General features: G+C 31.5%; 1 protein-coding gene across 2 annotated transcripts in view; it reads left to right on the top strand.

The window, feature by feature from the left end:
* The first annotated feature begins 1,940 nt into the window (after nucleotides 1-1,940).
* LOC143057212 (ER membrane protein complex subunit 1-like) overlaps nucleotides 1,941-20,894 on the top strand; it is a 33,745-nt gene continuing 14,791 nt past the window's right edge. For both annotated transcript variants that reach the window (XM_076230471.1, XM_076230470.1), the window contains exons 1-14: nucleotides 1,941-2,065; nucleotides 8,043-8,167; nucleotides 8,946-9,011; nucleotides 11,427-11,529; nucleotides 12,163-12,188; nucleotides 12,873-12,960; nucleotides 13,446-13,604; nucleotides 14,315-14,423; nucleotides 16,353-16,505; nucleotides 17,135-17,206; nucleotides 17,802-17,900; nucleotides 18,942-19,038; nucleotides 19,587-19,703; nucleotides 20,006-20,061. In XM_076230471.1, coding sequence (XP_076086586.1) covers nucleotides 1,968-2,065; nucleotides 8,043-8,167; nucleotides 8,946-9,011; nucleotides 11,427-11,529; nucleotides 12,163-12,188; nucleotides 12,873-12,960; nucleotides 13,446-13,604; nucleotides 14,315-14,423; nucleotides 16,353-16,505; nucleotides 17,135-17,206; nucleotides 17,802-17,900; nucleotides 18,942-19,038; nucleotides 19,587-19,703; nucleotides 20,006-20,061 — 1,368 coding nt within the window. In that variant the 5' untranslated portion in view covers nucleotides 1,941-1,967. The remainder of the gene's footprint in view (nucleotides 2,066-8,042; nucleotides 8,168-8,945; nucleotides 9,012-11,426; nucleotides 11,530-12,162; nucleotides 12,189-12,872; nucleotides 12,961-13,445; nucleotides 13,605-14,314; nucleotides 14,424-16,352; nucleotides 16,506-17,134; nucleotides 17,207-17,801; nucleotides 17,901-18,941; nucleotides 19,039-19,586; nucleotides 19,704-20,005; nucleotides 20,062-20,894) is intronic.

Genomic DNA, 20,894 nt, shown 5'->3' with positions numbered 1-20,894 from the left:
TATATTGGTACATGTAGGAGATAAATTTTATCAAGACAAATCTATCTACAACCTCTTTGCTTTCAGTGTTCTGTTAACTATCTTTACAGTTATTGGAACAAAGATTGTAATAGGACATGCCAATTGATAGGATAATGTTGCATACTTACAATGCTTACCGTAGTTAAGTTTTTCAGTCTCTTCAGAAAATCACAGAGAGGGGCATGCTTAATGTTTTTGGCTAAATCAAAAATATGCCAAAGCCTTAACCGGCCATTTTCTTGGCGACTTTGATATATATTTTAATGATATTAAAGCTCAAACTAGAGGCTCTAAAAAGCATGTTTCGCTCACTGTGGTCTATGTAATGTACTTCTCATCAACGTTATAATTATATTTTTATTTTATTTAAAGAGGGTTACACAGTTAGCTATAACTTTAATCTTCCCTCAAGCCCTCATGATATACAATGAAATATTATTAACAAACAATTATAAAATATCAAACAAACACACATATGAAAAAATGAAATAAAAAATTGTTATGAAAAAATAATACAATTTTCAAACTGACAGGTAAAAATGACAAATTCACATAGCATGTATAGTATTGGCATCATTCAAATTACCGCAAAAATATCTTAAATAAATTTCTTTTCGTTATAAGGCTTAACGAATACCGTTATGCGTAGTAATTTGTACGGGTGGTTCACCAGTGCATACGGGTGGATTCACCCGTGCATACCTAAGCGGGAATTAAATAATTCGACGGTTTGCATTCAATCAGTCTACACGTTTAATTCAATTGCTGTTAAGGTCTGTTCTAGTAACTTTTAATTTTGTTTTTGTAAAAAAAAAAAAAAAAAATAGGTACTGTCTTTCACACGTATAAGATTATTCTTATAGAATTGTACAATTCAATAGATGCACATGACTGTATACTGTCCAAAGTTACAGTATTTATTCAATTTTCTTTTTTCGTTCATTTACATGTAGTTGTGAATTGTTTCTAATTTTTGTAATTATATTTTGTAGATTGTTCAGGCTGTTGATCATACTTCTAGTGAAGAGAATGTGATAAGGACTGTTTTTTGCGTAACAGCTGCCATTCTAAATTTTTGTTCACATGTTGTTATTAAAATAAATAAATAAAGTTATCCAATTCTTGAACCAATACATGTATATATCATTAACTAAGTGTTCTGTGCACCATTTTATCATTTTTTACACAAACATATCTTATAATCGTCATTTTGTTTCAGTCTCTCTATCTGTTATTAGGTCCGAGACCGGACCACACATATAGTCCCTAGTGTTGACAGTGGGTTACTTGCCATTAATTTTTATACCCCTTCCAAATTTATTTCTCCATGTTTAATGCCTCAAATTGCAAGTAGGGGACTGAAATTACTCTTTAAAAAAATTTGGGTCCAGAATTTTAAAGGAAAGTAGTGATTTGGTCCAGCTGAAAAAGATTTAAACTTAGCACTTCAGAAGCTCTCAAATTTAAAGATTTCAAGACGCCCTAAACATAAAATTGTCCATATTTTGAGTTAGAGCCGATGAAGTTTTCTATAATTTTGATATAATTTGTCCCAAAAGTAGTACAACACACTGTAAAAGTTTCTTTGAGAAAGCGCAGGTGGGATTTTTTTTATTTTCATTTATGTTCTAAAAGAAATGCACTAAGAAATAATTGTGGTCTCGGACCATTAAATGATTTTCTTGAATCAAAATTAGAAAATTCTTGATTTTAGAGAGTAAATGAAGTCTAGATGATATTGATGAACATACATGTAAGTAAATAACATGGCCTGTCCAGGACAGATTAGAGTAAATTCTAACACCTTAAAGTTTTTCAATTGAATGACGTTTTACCTGGGAGTTTAGTATTAAATAGGCCGAATGAATTGTAGGACGAAATAAGCATAATCGAACAACTCTTTTTCGTAGAGATACAAAACGTTACCGGTGGCTGAAGGAAAAAAAATGCTTTCGAGTATTGTTAAATTATCGTTTTTCCTCCTAAGCACTGCGATTTTACATGTTTCTGGTCTTTATGAAGATCAAGTTGGAAAATTTGATTGGTAATGTATTTTGTAAAATTGTTCAAAGCCATAAAAAAGTAATATGTGCAACCGTAGAGCAGTTGAAACATTTTGGGGGGAGGGTGTAATATTTGATTAAATCCATTTGTCAGTATAATCAGTTTGTTGGTGGTGGCCTCTGTCTGGTAGAAGCAGTATAGTATGATTTCTCATTTTCCCTTTCAACTCAGCACTATATGTACATGTGTAATCGGGGAGCATGATTTTCATTACAAAATCACCTGTCTCTTAAATTTAGTCCAAATAATTATGACGTCTGACAAGGCTATTTTAATTTTTTTCTGGGACGCCTTCCTACAACAAAATAAAATAGCCTTGCCAGACGTCATAATTATTTGGACTACTGTCTCTTCAGCTGTTCAGTGACCTCTGACAGGCTCTGTTTCACAAGGCAGCTTGTTAACTAACTTAGCTAAAGAAATAGTTTCTTAGCTCAATTGCTTACAGCTGACTAAGTATCTACTATAAGTATCCAGAAAAATAATCCAGACACACTTCCCACACATCAAGAGTCATTATACTACTTTGTATGTTGATGCTTTCAACTATTTATGTCAACACTTCCCTGGCTAGGTAATTCTTTTAACTGTGTGTATTTATTGTTGGGGGAGGATGATTTTCATTGCAAAATTGCTTGTCTCTGTCCTTTGGGACTCTGTATTACAAGGCAGCACATTATTTATGTTATAAGTCATTAAGCAACTGAAAGAAGTACTTTCCTAGCTCAACTGTTTATGGCTGAATAAGTATCAACTATTAGTACCAAAGGAAGTAATCCTGTCACACAGTTTCAGTCATATACTGAACCCAGGGATCTCCTTGGATGAAAATTGAACGATGGAGGAACTTTCACCATTACAAACCGTGTCTACGTTGTACAGTGTAGCGCGATTGGAAGTATTTTATCCCTCCATACAAGGAATGGTGAACATGCTAATTCATTGCTTATTTAACTTATATTTATTTGAATTTAAAGAATAAGAAGTATCAATATTTTCTTTTATTGCCGTTTTTAACCATTCAAATGCCAAGTCTTCATGGTCCCCCTTAGTCGAGAATGACCAAAAGCTGTCATGAAGGTCCCCATGTAGATTTCTTGTATTTTTGATAATTGTTATGGGGGTTAAAAATCATATGATGTGGAGCTTATTTTCATGGACACTGTTTAATTCAAAACCCATTACCGGTATGGCTGATTTGCAGCAACTACAAAACGTACGGGTTATGTAAAAGGTTAAAGAGATTTGTAAAGCAAACGTTGACAAATGAAAAGGTTTTTAATGACTTCATTTGACAAATTGATGCTGTGCAACATGCATCTTTCGAGTCTGAATAGAAACCGGAAACGCAGATGTATCAATTTGATTGTAATATATACGAAATGAATTCGGAATTACGATACGATATTTCTTTACAGGAAATATTTAAGTTTTTACTTTTAAACTTTTAAAGTAATTCTAAATTATAGTTACAGAAGTACTCGAGTTATTTGCGATGAAATAATATTTACAATTTTGCGTCTTATTTTGTACTTCTTAAAAAAGGGGGATGCTGATTGCGTAAGTCAAAATAAAGCACGTGTTCGACTTGTTAAACTGTTTTCTTTGTAACTGGATTATTTTTTTATTTATTTAATCTAAATTATCATAATCATTTGCTGAAACTTAGTTGATTAATTCGACAAATGGATCGTCTATCCTCAGATAGTATTCTCCTGTCTGGTTTGTTGATCTACCTGTACAGTGATCTTGAAGGTCGTGCGCCCTGCGCCTATAGCGCATATTGACCAGAAATGGCGCATAGAGTGACAAATGTAAGCGCCCACGTGGCGCACGATATTTTTCACATCGTTTCGAAACGTTTAGATATCGTCAAATGGATTTCCGATCGTGTTCCGTGCCGCCATTTGTGTGTACACAACTGTATAATGTTGCTCCAATCATAGGAGCACCTATATATATTTTTGGGACGTCTCATTGTTTTCCTATGGTAATAGAACCATGCGGTTTAACGTCTCGGGTGTTTTCCTATGGTAATAATAGAACCATGTGGTTAAACTGATAACCCAAAAAACGTAATTAACCATCATTCATGATATAATTTTTTATAAACAACTTTAAATTTGTGAAATTTGGCTATTACAGACGAGATGTAACTCTAATAATAATCTTTAATTTAGTTTAGCTTGCTATTATTTCGATTGAAAACCCCCGAAGCCTTTTTATGAATATAGTTTTTGTCTCCATAAAAGGCGCTTAACTGTCCTTGTCATGTTTTGGTCTTTGGCCAGTTTTGACATTTTGTAAACATGACCAGCGAATTATTGTTTTGTTCTATCAATTAGTGATACTCTCTACTGTTATTTTTGTCATCGTTATAAAGTAATAATATTAATACATGAAGTGCAGAGGAAGTGCCTGAAATGACCTCTAAAACGGAACGTCTGGAATAAGTATGGTATCGACGAAGACCCAAATTTATTGTTAAAAAAAACCAACATGAACATGAACAAGCCAAGGCAACAGTACCAGTTTAGACATTGTAAATAAAGGTTATCTTTAATATTGTCTGCTTTGGAAGAAATTATTGTATATTCATTGAAATTACAGAATCACAGGAACAATATCCATGATATTATTTAAAATCGTAAAGGTAAGTACCAACACCTCTTTGCCAAAAAATAATGATACTTTTTATTTTTTTACCGAAGTCAATTCAAATGGCCCACTCATTTGACAATATGGCCCATTATTTTTATACGACCGCAAAATTTGAAAAATTTTTCGTCGTATATTGCTATCACGTTGGCGTCGGTGTCGTCGTCGTCGTCGTCGTCCGAATACTTTTAGTTTTCGCACTCTAACTTTAGTAAAAGTGAATGGAAATCTTTGAAATTTTAACACAAGGTTTATGACCACAAAAGGAAGGTTGGTATTGATTTTGGGAGTTTTGGTCTCAACATTTTAGGAATTAGGGGCCAAAAAGGGCCCAAATAAGCATTTTCTTGGTTTTCGCACTATAACTTTAGTTTAAGTTAATAGAAATCTATGAAATTTTGACACAAGGTTTATGACCACAAAAGAACGGTTGGGATTGATTTTGGGAGTTTTGGTTTCAACAGTTTAGGAATTAGGGGCCAAAAAAGGGCCCAAAGAAGCATTATTCTTGGTTTTCGCACAATAACTTTAGTATAAGTAAATAGAAATCAATGAAATTTAAACACAATGTTAATGACTACAAAAGGAAGGTTGGTATTGATTTTGGGAGTTTAGGTCCCAACAGTTTAGGAATTAGGGGCCAAAAAGGGACCCAAATAAGCATTTTTTTTGGTTTTCGCACCATAACGTTAGTATAAGTAAATAGAAATCTATGAAATTTAAACACAAGGTTTATGACCATAAAAGGAAGGTTGGTATTGATTTTGGGAGTTTTGGTCCCAACATAATAAGGGGCCCAAAGGGTCCAAAATTAAACTTTGTTTGATTTCATCAAAATTGAATAATTGGGGTTCTTTGATATACCGAATCTAACTGTCATGACTGTGTATGTAGATTCTTAACTTTTGGTCCCGTTTTCAAATTGGTCTACATTAAGGTCCAAAGGGTCCAAAATTAAACTTAGTTTGATTTTGACAAAAAATGAATCAGTTAGGTTCTTTGATATGCTGAATCTAAAAATGTACTTAGATTCTTGATTATTGGCCCAGTTTTCAAGTTGGTCCAAATCGGGGTCCAAAATTAAACTTTGTTTGATTTCATCAAAAATTGAATAAATGGGGTTCTTTGATATACCAAATCTAACTGTGTATGTAGATTCTTCATTTTTGGTCCTGTTTTCAAATTGGTCTACACTAAAGTCCAAAGGGTCCAAAATTAAACTTAGTCTGATTTTAACAAAAATTGAAATCTTGGGGTTCTTTGATATGCTGAATCAAAAAATGTACTTAGATTTTTTATTATGGGCCCAGTTTTTAAGTTAAAATTATTATATTAAGTATTGTGCAATAGCAAGTCTTTTCAATTGCACAGTATTGCGCAATGGCAAGAAATATCTAATTGCACAATATTGTGAAATAGCAAATTTTTTTTTAATTAGAGTTATCTTTCTTTGTCCAGAATAGTAAGCAAGAAATATCTAATTGCAAAATATTGTGCAATAGCAAGATTTTTTTTTAAATGGAGTTATCTTTCTTTGTCCAGAATCAACTTAAATCTTTGTTTTATACAATATACAATGTATATTCACTTTTTACTACCAACTGATAAATTAAAATAATCTTTACCATTCAGTGATAACAAGCAGTTTTTTTACATCTTAATATTTTATGATGTATTTAAATGAGTAGTTATTGTTGCAAACTCCATTAGAAATTTTAATTGAGATTAGTTTTGGAATAAGGGAAAGGGGGATGTGATTAAAAAAATTGGGTTCAATTTTTCTCATTTGAAATTTCATAAATAAAAAAGAAAATTTCTTCAAACAGTTCATTAGACCACATTCATTCTGTGTCAGAAACCTATGCTGTGTCAACTATTTAATCACAATCCAAATTTAGAGCTGAATCCAGCTTGAATGTTGTGTCCATACTTGCCCCAACCGTTCAGGGTTCAACCTCTGCGGTCGTATAATGCTGCGCCCTGCGAAGCAACTGGTTTAAAATGGCCCATTGAATTTATTTTTGAGGGGCCCTGGGCCCATAGTGAAAAAAACCTTCCAGATCACTGCCTGTACAAGCTCAGGTACAAGTGATTAGCGATCTTAATCCGGATATCCCTTAGACGTTAGAACTGTATTGGATTATAACATAAAAAGCTTAAGGGTTATGCAATTACATGCATTTGATTAGAATTGATAAAAAAAAATGGCGTCGGGCTACAAAAAACAATGAAGTTTTGAACGATGGCGGAAAACAATTTAACAATGACGCAAGACAATTTAACGATGGTGTGAGTCATTTGACAATGGCGCAAGACATTTGAATGATGGCGGGGCGCCATCGTTAAACAGGCCATGGAGATCCCTGTGAACCCTGATGAAATTATACTCTTATTGCAAGAGAGTTGCCAGAATTTACATGCAACTTACATTGATTCATTACTTTGTAAAAATAAATGGTACAAGTGTGATATTAACATGATTAAAAGATCTCAAATTTTATGATTATGTGACTATTGTTTTATAATTTATGAAAAATTTCTTTTGATAAAAATTAAGATAGAAACTGGTTCAAAAAAAGATTTTGTTCTTCTTTTAGAATTTTATATTTCCTAATAACATTTTGCATGACAGGAATCATTTCACATCCAACAATTTTCTTTATGTAGATGAATATTTTATTTTTTTAAATAAACATGATTAAAGTATTCAAACTTTTTTTTTTATCAGTAATCTACATAACACAGTACCACAGTATTAAAACAAAACAAAAGACATTAAAACTACAGTAACTAGAAACTAGAAATTTAGCTAAGCGATGCGACTGATCATGCTGATTGTATGAATCATTTCACCAAGCTGTCTACACGCGTTACACTGGTGGTCCAAAAATCCTGGGGAGAATATTGTATGTCTCTATCATTTTCAGGTCTGACCTTACAACTTCAAAAACAGAATCAAACTTTGATGGGCTTTATTTGATCATGTTTATTGCAAATTAGACCAAAAAAAATGAATAAACTGCAGTTTTTACTTGCCTGATGATGACTTTCACTTGTTCCGGGGAATCAGACAGTCTATAATTTTAAACCTAGTCCTATATTCACCAATAATATCCTGTTGCATTTAAAAGAATTCATATGTCATTAAATTGATAAGGCATCAGTTACAGACTTTTGGACTCATCAAAATTGGCCATGACTGAGTGACTCACCAGTATTATCATCGTTGTGACTATATATACAATATTGACCATGTATATACTGATATTAATTATAATGATGTGATTATTTATTTGCAGGACACAGAGATATATAGGAAAAATAGAGAGATTGTACTGGGACCAATCAAATCCAAGTAAAAAGCTACTGGTTACTACAGATAAAAATGTGTTAGCATCGATACATGTCTTCAATGGTTCTATAGGTAAACTAGATAACAGAAAGTTTTATGTTTATATATCTCTTACATTGACATTCTACATGTTATATGAATGTAATATCGATGAATTATATAATGATACAAAAAGAGATGTTGGTTTACTTCAATGAGACAGCAGCCCAATATTATTTACGCCTCTCGAAGGCATTAAAAAATAGTTGTTTAGCATTGCCGAAACCACACTATCAGCAGATGGGCAGGCAGGTAGTGATTTTTTTCTTGTTTTACATTTAAACCTTTCAACATGTAAATCATGACATCTCTAGAACAATGGTGTCTAAAGCATTGCAGAATTGTTGTGTGTACAAGCTGATATTTCTTTAATAGGGCTGGATCAACCGTAAATGTCACATACTACACTCTACATCATACAGATCATGTCAGACAGTCAGTTTTATTGGCTGATTTAGCCAAAGTACCCTGTAGTAAAAAACACAAAGATGTGGCAAGAAACTGACATTTATGCTAATAACCAAAATAAAAAATCTATAGGTTTGTTTCCTTTACTTGAAAAAAAAAACCTTTTGAAAACTATTTTTACCATCTTTTACTTTCTGAATTTGATCAAAAAAGATTTATTTTAAAAAGCAGTTATAAGTTTCATACAAATATCATTAAAAAGAGTGAAGACAGCATGCACAAAGTAACTGTATATTAAAGTGTCTTTTGCAAGGTTCTGCCTTAGCATGCATCTTTTTTAAAGAGCTGAAAATTGTTGCATTCCTCATGTACATGTGTCAGTGATAATGATTTTGTATTGTAGCATGGAGACAGATATTAGAAGATAATGACAGAGGAACTATTGATGCAGTATTCCATCAAGATAAATGTAAGCTTGCAAGGGAGAATTTACTATTATTTTCGTTTCTTGATTAGCTGAAAAAAGGACATTGATGCTTCTGTTTTTTTGCTACTCATGATTAGTTTCTCTCAAAGATATTCAAATTTTAAACACCTGTTATATGGACAAGAACATAATCACATTGAGGAGTTATGGGGTAAAGATTGCATAGAACCCAACCATAAGCCTATGGTACTGACTTGATATTGGAATCGTCCAAGGTTTATAGCATTATAAACAGGGCTTTCAATTGAAATTGAAGTAGAAGGCTCAGTTAAAATTATAGGCGGCTGTAACATGCATTCGGCGCAGCCAGAAGCCCACCAAGCTGTAAGCTTGGTGCCTTACGGCAGGGGGTCTGGGGCCGCTGAAGGCCCTTAGAAGCTCTGGCATAAATAGAGCAAAATCCTGCATTCTCGCAATCTCCTGGCACCTAATTTCATCTTTTAAATGACCATTTTTTATGTATGAAATTAAAGAAGGAAAAAAAAATCTCAAAGAAATTTCATTTTTTTTATGTTATAGTTTTTTATTTTCATTACCTTATGCTTAAAATTCATTTACTTTTAAAGGAGATTTATTTATATAATAATCCGGTTTGTTAAAAATCTTGATCGATTTATTTTGCAGAACTACGTGCATTTGTAAACAAATGACCCGCCTTTTCTCTCTAAAGACTGTTACGCATAACTAAATCATACAATTATTTCTCAAGCATTGACAGAAAATTGATATATCCTCTGATTTTCTCTTTTTTTGTAAACTGTTCAATAAGTCGGATACATAAATCATTTGAAAATGTTATTTATTTGAGGTCGAGTCGACAATATTCTACTTTCGTTTTTGACCTTGATTCTCTGAACACCACGTGGGCTTTGAAAAATGAACTTCAAAAGATACTGTTTTCCAGATTCTGAACAATATGATCTACTACACTTTCTTTAATTTGACTGATATTATTCCATAACATAAGATTGTCATCCTATTTGATTGTCTTCACGTTTTTAAAGTAAAAAAAAGCCAACGAGTTAATGACCATCAGAACGTCTCTATTGTTATCCTTCAATGACCACCGGAACGTCTCTCTTGTTATCTTTGAAAAGAAACGATGCATTCTGACTTTAAATAGACAACCAATCAGTGACCTGAATTCATGTGAACTATATTTAGTCCAAGGTGAACACTGACTTTTCATCCTTGTTTATCGTGACCGCGACTTTGCGAAAATACGTCTCTCGGCTGCCTGTAAACATTTGAAAAAGATAATTTTTTTCTTTTTGAATTTATATTTTTGTCAGTGAAGTAGCCGGCACTTGAAGCTACCGTAAACGGCGGATTTCCTGTATAAATGACCACGTTTGACATACGCAAAATATATTGCAGAAGCCTTTTATTTACTTGCTACAGCTTCCTCACTCTATGATACTAATAAAGAAATTTTAGTAATTTGAGTATGAATATGTATATTCCTTTCTTTGATTTAAATTTTATAGGATAAAAAATATACATAGGAATCAAAATTGAATCTAAACCTGCTGTGAAGATCTATAAAAAAGAAGATGTGATATGATTGCCAATGAGACAACTCTCCACAAAGGACCAAAATGACACAGAAATTATCAACTATAGGTCACCGTACAGCCATTAACAATAGGCAAAGCCCATACCGCATAGTCAGCTATAAAAGGCCCCGAAATGACAATGTAAAACAATTCAAACAAGAATACTAACGGCCTTATAATATTACAAATATTTAACACTTGAACAAATGACAACCACTGAATTACAGGCTCCTGACTTGGGATAGACACATACTAATAGATTACAGAATTCATCAAGGGGAGATAATTATAAAACTAAAATTAATGTTACTATAAAAGGCCCCGAATTGACAATGTAAAACAATTCAAACAAGAATACTAACGGCCTTATAATATTACAAATATTTAACACTTAAACAAATGACAACCACTGAATTACAGGCTCCTGACTTGGGACAGACACATACTAATAGATTACAGAATGCATTAAGGGGAGATAATTATAAAACTAAAATTAATGGTACTTTATACACTGGTACCTTTATTAAAAATATCAACAATATTGTCTTAACTTATGTCTTGCTTCTCGATGAAATTTTACCCTGAGCATGTTTATACTCAAATTACTGTAAATTCATAAATTATTGTGGTCATTAAATTTTGCAAAAATGCAAGATTATTTATTTGAATTTCAGGGAAATTAAATGTAAATTAAATGTATCAAAAAATCAGACTGCAAGTGCTTTTTATTAAGATACATTATTGGCATTAATTGCAATAATTTCTGAAATAACGATATAACAAAACATTGTCTTTCATGTCTTTAGTGGTAAACGATGACTAAATATTCTTTTTTCAATAGATTTTGTTGGTGTTTGTGGTGGAGGGAGATATGTTAGGAGTTGGAAAGTTGAAACTGGTGCCCTCAGCTGGGAAAATACTGTCCATCACATAGCTAGACCAGGGTAGGTAGTGAGATAGGACAAAGTTAATACTTAAAAATGTTTAGTTGGATAAATATTCATATTGCATAGTGAAATAAGGGTAGATAGTATGTGCCCTTTTACAAATACTAAAAATCCAAACAAAAAATAAGGCGCAAGGTATTTTCAAATTTGTTAGCCTGCATGACATAAAAAGAACGAACCAAACAACTCAACTTTATGTATAACTAAAACAAGATAATGGTGTTGATTAAAAATTAATCCATTCCATGCCCTTTTGTTTTCCACATAATTGATATTACCAATGATTAACAATTTCCGGGTTGACAGGTTAAAACAGAAAGATTTGACACTCGAGGAAAACTGTGCACTTCATAATCACCATGACTTTATAATTTTTCAGATGACAATACAAATACCAAAAAAATTAGGCTTAAATAAGGAGAATGTACTTTAATTCCGTCAACGCGGGATGTTGTGGGTGTGTTCTAGTACAATTTAATTTTTCCTTTGACTGAAAACATTGATACTCGAGACAACACATCTTTGGCTGAATATATTGTTTATAAACTCTTATAATAAAAACAATGATTTCAACTTCACACATAACTCATTTACATGATTTATCAGCATATATTAATTTTCCTTTTTCAGTGCTGATATAAAGATCAAAGGCAATGGTAAGTTTATTTATACTGTGGATTCATTAATATTCATTGGATACCAATTTTCGTGAATTTCGTGAGTACAGGAGAACCACGAATTCAAATGTTCAACGAATTACAAATTTTCTAAAGGAATGAGGGCAGACTATACCAAAACCAAGAAATTGAATATCCATGAATATGTTAGTTTTCCTCAAACCATGAAAATTGGTACCCACGGAAAATAAATGAATCCACATGTTCAGTACATCAATTTTGATATAAAAGGCTAGCAGTTACAAGATGTTTGACTTCCCGCATACAGTATAAGTTTTCAGATGAGAAAACTTAATCAAATAGAAAACAAAAAATTAAACCATTTTAAAATTAAAAAATTTTTAAATCAGTAAAATGCATGGATATGGTTTTCAAATTATACTGCATAGTGTTGTATTTGACAAATATTTTCTATTTAATGGCAATTTGTACATTTGCTTTTTGATTTTACTGCCTAATATTTTTCTTGATGAGGAAAAGACCTGATACTTGAGGAAAAAATAGGCAATGATGTTACATTACCATGCAGCAATGTTAACTTTTACTTATCCTTTAATTTCAATTGGTGGTCCTTGGGCTGTTGTCTGTTTAGTTGAGTTGTTATCTCTTTGACATATTCATCATTTTCATTCTCAATTGTATAAGGTATGAAAAATATTTCAGATCAAGTGATAGCATTGACACCCTATGGAGTATACAGTTATGATTTAATGAATGGAAAACAGAAGTGGAAGTTTTCACTGCCAAATAGGTAAAAACTATTGTAACTATCTTCATTATGCATCTATTTTTCGTGTTTTATTTAAAAAAAAAAAAAAGTATTCAGTAAAAGAAGATGTTGGTTAATTCAATGAGAAGGTCACAACTATAAAGATGTCTAGACAAAAACAACTGTAATTGTATCCTCAGACAATTAAAGTTTAGCTTTCAGGGGATTCCCTGAGGTCTTTCGATAGAAAACAGAATAAAGCATTGTAAAATCCTTGTAAGGATGGCATGGACACTGGATCAGTATTTCAATCAGATGGAGACAAAATAGACATTAACATCATATATCTTCAACATTGGACCAGCAACCCCATTAAAATGACAGGCTTTACAGTTGAAAGTTTTAAGAAGTGGTTGAAAGAATTACAATATCTGTGAGCTATAGTCTTATATATATATACATTATTTTTAAAGTTTGAATTCTGAATGTCAATACCCTAGCTTTAATATCTCTGTTGTATGTTTTAGTGATGGAACTGTATTTGATCGTGTTATAGTCCGTGGAAATGAGGTAATAGCCATTGGTCACTTGCCTGGAGCACATGTGACCATAGTTAAAGCCAATAATGAAGGAGTGATCAGTTCACAGAAGTCTATTCCTGCTGCATGGATAAACAAGGAAACCAGGTGAGGAATGTTTTCTAACTAAAAATCACATATATTTACTTTTAAAAAATGTAAAAAAAGCCAAGTTGGCAGTTTAAGGGGGGATCACAAAATTCATAAGCTTATTTTACAACTATAGTAAATTTTAATTTACACAGAACAGTTTTTGAAAACTCATAATATTCATGTTCATAGAATTACTTTCAAGAACTGTACTACTTTGTCAGAGTTAATAAACAATTAAAGAACAAAGAGTTTACAAACTTTTGGGAAATGAATACATCACAAACTTATTGTTTTAATTTTAAAGATGCACATAATTCAAAAGAAATAATAAACAATCTATTTGGGTTGTTGTCTCTTTGGCACATTCCCCATTTCCATTCTCAATTTTATTAAAATCTAAGCACAAAGAATGACAATATTTCTGTGCATTACTAAAAGAAGGCACTTTAGCAAATACATGTAGTATTTGTATTCCGAAATACTTGTGCACTCAAACTACACAAATATGAATAAGAATTTAACTGAAAGTATTAGATATACAATTGCTTATAATGTATATATTTTGTTGTTATAGTTCCATATATTTATAATTGAAATAACTTTGTGAGCTCTGTAACAACGCTACTACTAAGTGGATTCATCATGTATTACATTACAAAAAAATACTGAAATTCTTTGATTGATTTCATGTTATCATGTGTATTGTTGTGTCTGTATCATTTCAGTTGTGAGGTTGTGGACAGCAGTTATTACTTGTGCTTCAAACAGGACACTTTAACATTACAACTGTTAGATCTGGTCAGTGGTCCGGTCTTCAAACCAACAGATATATCGGTAAGTTTATTAAAACAACAGTAAATTAGTTATGGAGGTCAATAGTGTTATCATCAGGATTTCCCCTGAGTCAATATCTTTTTTTCAACACCTTTTTCGCCACTTTAAAAAAAAAATGGCCACTTTTAATATTTTTTCACCACTTTTACAATTTATTCGCCAACTGATTTTCCTTACTACAATGAAGATAAAGTTCAATGTACTGCATTGTTGTCTCATGTACATTTACCCCACATCTTTCTTTAATAATATTCATTTCAATAAATGAACACCAAATTAGACTTATATATTTTATTTATCATTTATCCTCTTGTATAGATACAGTAAAAATACATTTCAAAGGCAAAACAATTATATTTAACTTTTCACAGCTAAAATCGAACAAATGTTTAAAGTAAAAAGATCCAGTCACATTAAAAACTTTAAAACATACATGTATAAATTCTTCTATTTTTTTTGTCTGCCCATCTTATAAAAGCTCTATTAAAATCAAATATATCTGAAGAAGGCCCTTTTAAAGAAATCATCATAGGAAGGAACAATGAATCTGTACTTAGTCTATTTATAAGCTTAGTTTTTATAATGTTTTGTCTGCTGAACCCCTGTTCACACTCCACAGATGATACGGGATCAGTTAATAATTTTTCTGCTGCTTGTATACATATGGGTAGACTTCTTTATGCTTACGAGCTACTTGACATACATCATTAATACTGTTTGAACCATGTGAATAAGATGACTTCACAACATGTGAAAATGTAACAATTTGGTCTAACATTTCTTCACTTTCAAAATCATTTAACGTACAATCAGAAAAATGTTGTACAACTTGTTTTGCACTTTTCAAAAATTTATCTTTGCAATCATTGCTATATAAAATAGGATTAAATATATAGCACATTGAAGATAGCACTTCATAATCATCTTCAAAAGAAAATCTATTTAAATTTTCTAACAAATAAGACACAAAATTTCTACAAGCAGAGTTTGCTTCATCTCTATATTTACCACTATCCCTTATATCATGCCTTTAAAAATGAAACTTTTCACAGTTAAAACACTTGGTACATCATCTAAAAACTTATTATACAGATTTCATTGTATAAAGATGAAAGGTGTTGTTGAAAAGTCCATCTTTAATTCTTCAAACAATATGGACAGCTGCAGTATTAATGTGGTCTTATTTTTACCAGCCAAGATCTGACATTATTATCCATTGTAAACGTTTAGAGATTGTTGGTTTGAGAATTTCCTGAATCAGTATATTTCAATGGTTATTGCTGTTCAGGACATTTTGTTTTAAAACATGTATTCATGTATATAACACCTGTAAAACACTAGTACTTCCCTGCATGTACTGTGAACAAATTAATGAATAAAGTAAACTAATTGGAATTAATACTTTTTTTACAACATAGTGTTTTTGCAGTGAAAAATGTATACATTTTGTGTAATACAAATATTTTGAAAAATACAAATCAGGGTATTTTAAATTTGTGGTCCTTCTTTAAATTTGAAAAAGGTACAGAAATGAATTGGATGATAATAAATTGGAATGGAAAGAAAAGAAGATAAAGTTTATTATGATTTCAGGAAATAAAATCTCTGCACACCCTTGACCATCCAGAAGACAAAATAAACAAGATTTTGTTTGTGCTCTTCATTTTCAAAGTCACAATTAGACTAAAACACATGATAAAAACTCACACTTCACAATTCAATTTAGGTTCAAGTCAGCCCCTATCACTGGTCTAAATGTTATGACAGCTCTCAATGAATCATGTTATCCCTTTCAGCTTGTCAGAAAGTTAAAAAGCTATGTGATGTTGAGATTATTTGACTCAGAGTTTAGAATACAGCATGTGCACCTAGATTGTAATTGTTTACTTTACTGAAAATTACAAGTGAAAATTTGTTTTTTCATTGTAGGAGCTTGGTCTGGCTCCTTCTGGAACAGTTGTGTTGGAACCAGTTTCTAACAGGGGAGACTACCCTGAGCTGTTGATCAGACTTGGAAGAAATGATTTGGCTATTTTGAAGATTCTGAAGAATGAGTTGCAAGTTGTTAAGCAGCTTCCAGGTGTAAGTTCAAACAATATCACAATCATTACATAAAATTAGTTATTGTTACTGTAAATTCAGAAATTATTGTGATGTTTTTATTATTGCAAAAAAATGTGACATATACATGTAATTGCAATAATTTTAACTTGCATTTTGAAATTTTTCAGATGAATTAAACAGGATTTTCTCAGTATCGCAAAAATTAAAATTGCATTTTAGACCAAAATGACAAAATCGCAATAATAAATGGATGCAATAATTTCTGAATTTACAGTAATCAGTTTATAATTATTTACTTTTTATCCCTTTTTATACATGACGGAATATTTTTAGTGGTCAATGTGTACCAAGAATTTTAAGTATTCATTGAAATACAGATTTCCTAAAGGTTGTTATGCATGTTTTAAGCATGAAATCAGATGCCACAAATGATGAAATTGTTCACAAGTCCATAATAGTTGGTACTCACAAAAACAGTTTATTCTTTCTTTTGTGTCCTTTAGTTTACAGTTTCAGACTGCAGGCATTTAAAAACTCTAGTTAATACAAGTGATCGTATATAATTATATATAAGAAACAAGAAATTTGCACATGATGTTAAAAGTTTGAGACAGACTTTGTTATTATCTGTTATATGTTACATGTAGGTATCAGCAGCAGAAGTGACCAAGCTGGACAATAAAGAAGTATTACTGACATTACAGAAATCTGGAGATCAGGTAAGTAATACATACAGGAAATAGAATGTTAGATTATCCATGTACCATATAGTATATGACATATACAGTGTAACCTGTGTTATCCAACACACTGAGGGACCAGAAAGAAATGTCTTATGCAGGGTGTCGTAATACTCAGGGTTTTTTTCTGCAGGGATAGGCATATTTTGGGACCAGAAAATGTGTGGGCTAAAGCAGGATTTTGGAATACTCAGGTGTCAGATTAGGCAGGTTACACTGTATATGGCTTTGGTTTTGTGTGTTTTGGGTTGTAATCTCATTAAAGGAGTTCTCCTTTTTTAAGGTAAAGAATACAAAAAATTTGATTGGAAAAGGGGAATCTATTATTACAGATACTCTTTTGTGTGCACCAAAATCATTATCATATGTTAATATTAATCCATGTATGGCATGTAAACAAACAAGGTTTACTGATCTTTACAATAAATTGTTAATCTCAGTGTATAGGTATATGTTGTGCACTAAAACCCAAATCATACAAGTCATATTTGAAGACATGAGTACAACACACAAAACGCCATACAAAAAAAAAATACTTACATAAAAATATGAAACATGTATACTTTTTTTGTAGGAGTTGACTCTAACTGGATATGACCTTGAGTCTGGAGGTGAAATTACAGATTTAAAACAGAAAATAAGTGCAGGTCCAAGTCATGGTTTGCCATTAAAGGTAAAGTTGTAAAAATTAATGTATTCAATTTATGAATGTTATAGTACTTTCAAATTATCATTCACAAAGATCAGATGTAGAATGCTCTTTTTACAGGATAATGATGCTTGATTAATATAAATATGGATAAAGAATAACAAGTATACATTTATGTGCATAAATGTATACTAGTTATTCTTTATCCAAATATAAAAATTAGTTGATTTTGTTATTGCTTTTTTAGTATTGCATAATGTAGTAAATTATTTTGACCTTTTACGGATTTATATAAATAAGTATATATTGAATTATACCACACTCTAGCAGCAGAGGCTTTATTGCAATAACCTTGTTTTTCTTTTAGTCCAAAGCATGAACACTTTTTGGATCTGTAAGACATTTTCTTTCTGTATCTAGATAATTTTAATTACAATTTATAAGTGGGATTATGCTTAGAATGAAAACTTGTGCATTCTTGATTAATTCATTTTTATACCCCCGCTGCTTTAAAAAAGCGGGGGTATACTGTTTAACCTTTGTCTGTCCATCAGTCCATCCGTCAGTCCTTCCGTCCATCCGTCCAGCAGTCTATCCGTCCCATGAATATTTTTCGTCACATTTTATCAGGAACTACAATACAAGGATTTCTGAAATTTGGTTTCAAGGTTTATATAAGTCTGCTATACTGTGTGATGCGTTTTCAGATTCATCACTCGACAACTTCCTGTTGACCGAACACTTGTATATATTTCACACATGATAGCCAAGTTGAAAATTTTCATCACATTTTTCTCAGAAACTACAATACAAGGATTTCTGAAATTTGGTTTCAGGGTTTATACAAGTCTGCTTTACCGTGTGATGCGTTTTCAGATTCATCACTCGTCAACTTCCTGTTTACCGAACACTTGCATATTTTTACACCATTAAAATAATCCACTTGCAGCTGGGGTATCATCAGTGAGTAGTTGCTCGCAGTTTTACTTGTAATTATATAAGCATTTATATTACGGTGAAAGATGTCCAGCTTTGAATTGAACATCATGGTACTATATTTTGCAGGCATATGGATATTTAGTAAGAAAGAAGGACGGTAGAATTGGATACAAACTGGCTTTACAGTCAGAAGACTACTCTCTTCAAATGGTACAGAAAATGGGTAATTAGAAATACTAATCTAGATGGTTTTTTGGGTCATTGGGTTGCTTTGCTATTGATGATTACCCAACATTCCTTTTGTTCATATTTTTGGTTATTAAAACAAGTTACAGATCTAGAGGTGTTTTGAAAAAAACATACTTGCATTTATGCCTTCATGTTATTAATCTAAGAGAAATGATACGATAGAAGATTACATACCAAATAAAAGAACAAATAAGTGAAAAATACAAGGCTAGCTTAAAAGTCTTCATCTTATTTTATTTTATGCACGTTTATAGAGTTAGTAAAGTAAGTAAGTAAGTAAATTTTATTTAGAGTCGGCATATATATACACAATAACAGACAAAACATGAGCTCTGGTGAGCTCTTTAACCGACTCTGGTGAGCTCTTTAACTGACTAGCAACTTCCTTAATTAAAAATGGGAAAAATAATTTCATTCTATGTTGACGTGATTAAAAATATAAAGTATGGATATGCTATCACTAACTGAAACCATACTATTACATTTGCATCAAATTTAAAGTAAGTAGTTTTTTATCGACAGGTAAAGTATCCTGGACAAATGAGGAAGCCCTGGCATACATCATGTCTGTTGAAATGATTGACCTTCCAGTGTCTGAAAACCAGGCCAAATTTGAAGAGGAATTTGGATCACACAAAGGTAAAATTTATTAAACAGTTTAGAATAAATAGATTTGATGTGAGGCAAAATTTTATATGAATAATAATAGCACTAAACAACTTTGTTATACTGTGCTTTGTATCAATTTACTAGGTGACAGGAAAATTAATCTCTATTTTGAAAACTAAACATATCCTAGGTCCCAGATATATTAACAAAAAAAATCATCTGACTAGAAAGGTTAGCAGAGAACTTTTAGAATTCAAGATTCAGAAATTTAACCAATAAAAAATAATAAGACCTTTCGACTGTAATTAAAGTTTATTCATATTCTATTGTAGATGATATTGGAACCATGTTTGTGAAGAGATTAAGTACACAACTCTCTCAACTGAAGGTAAGAAAAGACCATTGATTGAAGAATGAGAGAAATTAGAAAGTGGATCAGAAGCATATTTTTTCAGGGAATACAAAACATACAGACCTAAAAAAATGAAGACAATAAACACAAAAAAAAGCAACCAATTATTTAGAGAAAAAAACAGAAGAAATTGTCCCAATTATTGGGTGCATTTATTATTGCAAATTTTCAAGAATGGACAAAAATGGGAGTTTAATTATTGAGATTTCGGTAAAAACTGTTAACAGATCTATGTTTCAGTTATCAGAATGCAAGTTCTTATTATTGCGATACCCATCCAGTTGCATTAAGAAAAACCTCTCATTAATTTCTGAATTTTAAGTATTTGAAGAAGAAAACACCAATAATTTTGGAAATAAAGTTTTTGTTATTTAATGAAATGTTTGAGAAGAAATCAATGTTAAACTAAAATATATAGATATATTATTAATTCATACATTTTAACAAATTTGATTCGTTTAGGGATAGTCACATGTTAAACTATATTTTCGAAGGTAGAGAGAAAACGGCGGATAGCAAAAAGCATATTGCACGGTTATTTTTAGAATATCTGAAAACCGATATACTTTGTGACGTCATGTAATAAATTTCAGGATATTGTTTAACGATCTTAAATTTTTGAAACAAATGATATCTGTGATCGATTATTTGACGAAAACAATCTTCAAATACATGAGATGACAAACAAACAAAAAACAAGCAATTGAAATTACAACAAATATTTTGTTATTGTCAAGTAGATAATATGATATCTATAAAATTCCAACAAAATCAAATGACGATTTTGATACAAATATGGCCGGAAATTA

This window comes from Mytilus galloprovincialis, chromosome 13 (genome assembly GCF_965363235.1).
Source record: "Mytilus galloprovincialis chromosome 13, xbMytGall1.hap1.1, whole genome shotgun sequence".
NCBI lineage: Eukaryota > Metazoa > Mollusca > Bivalvia > Mytilida > Mytilidae > Mytilus > Mytilus galloprovincialis.
This window is presented reverse-complemented; position numbering and strand designations above follow the sequence as displayed.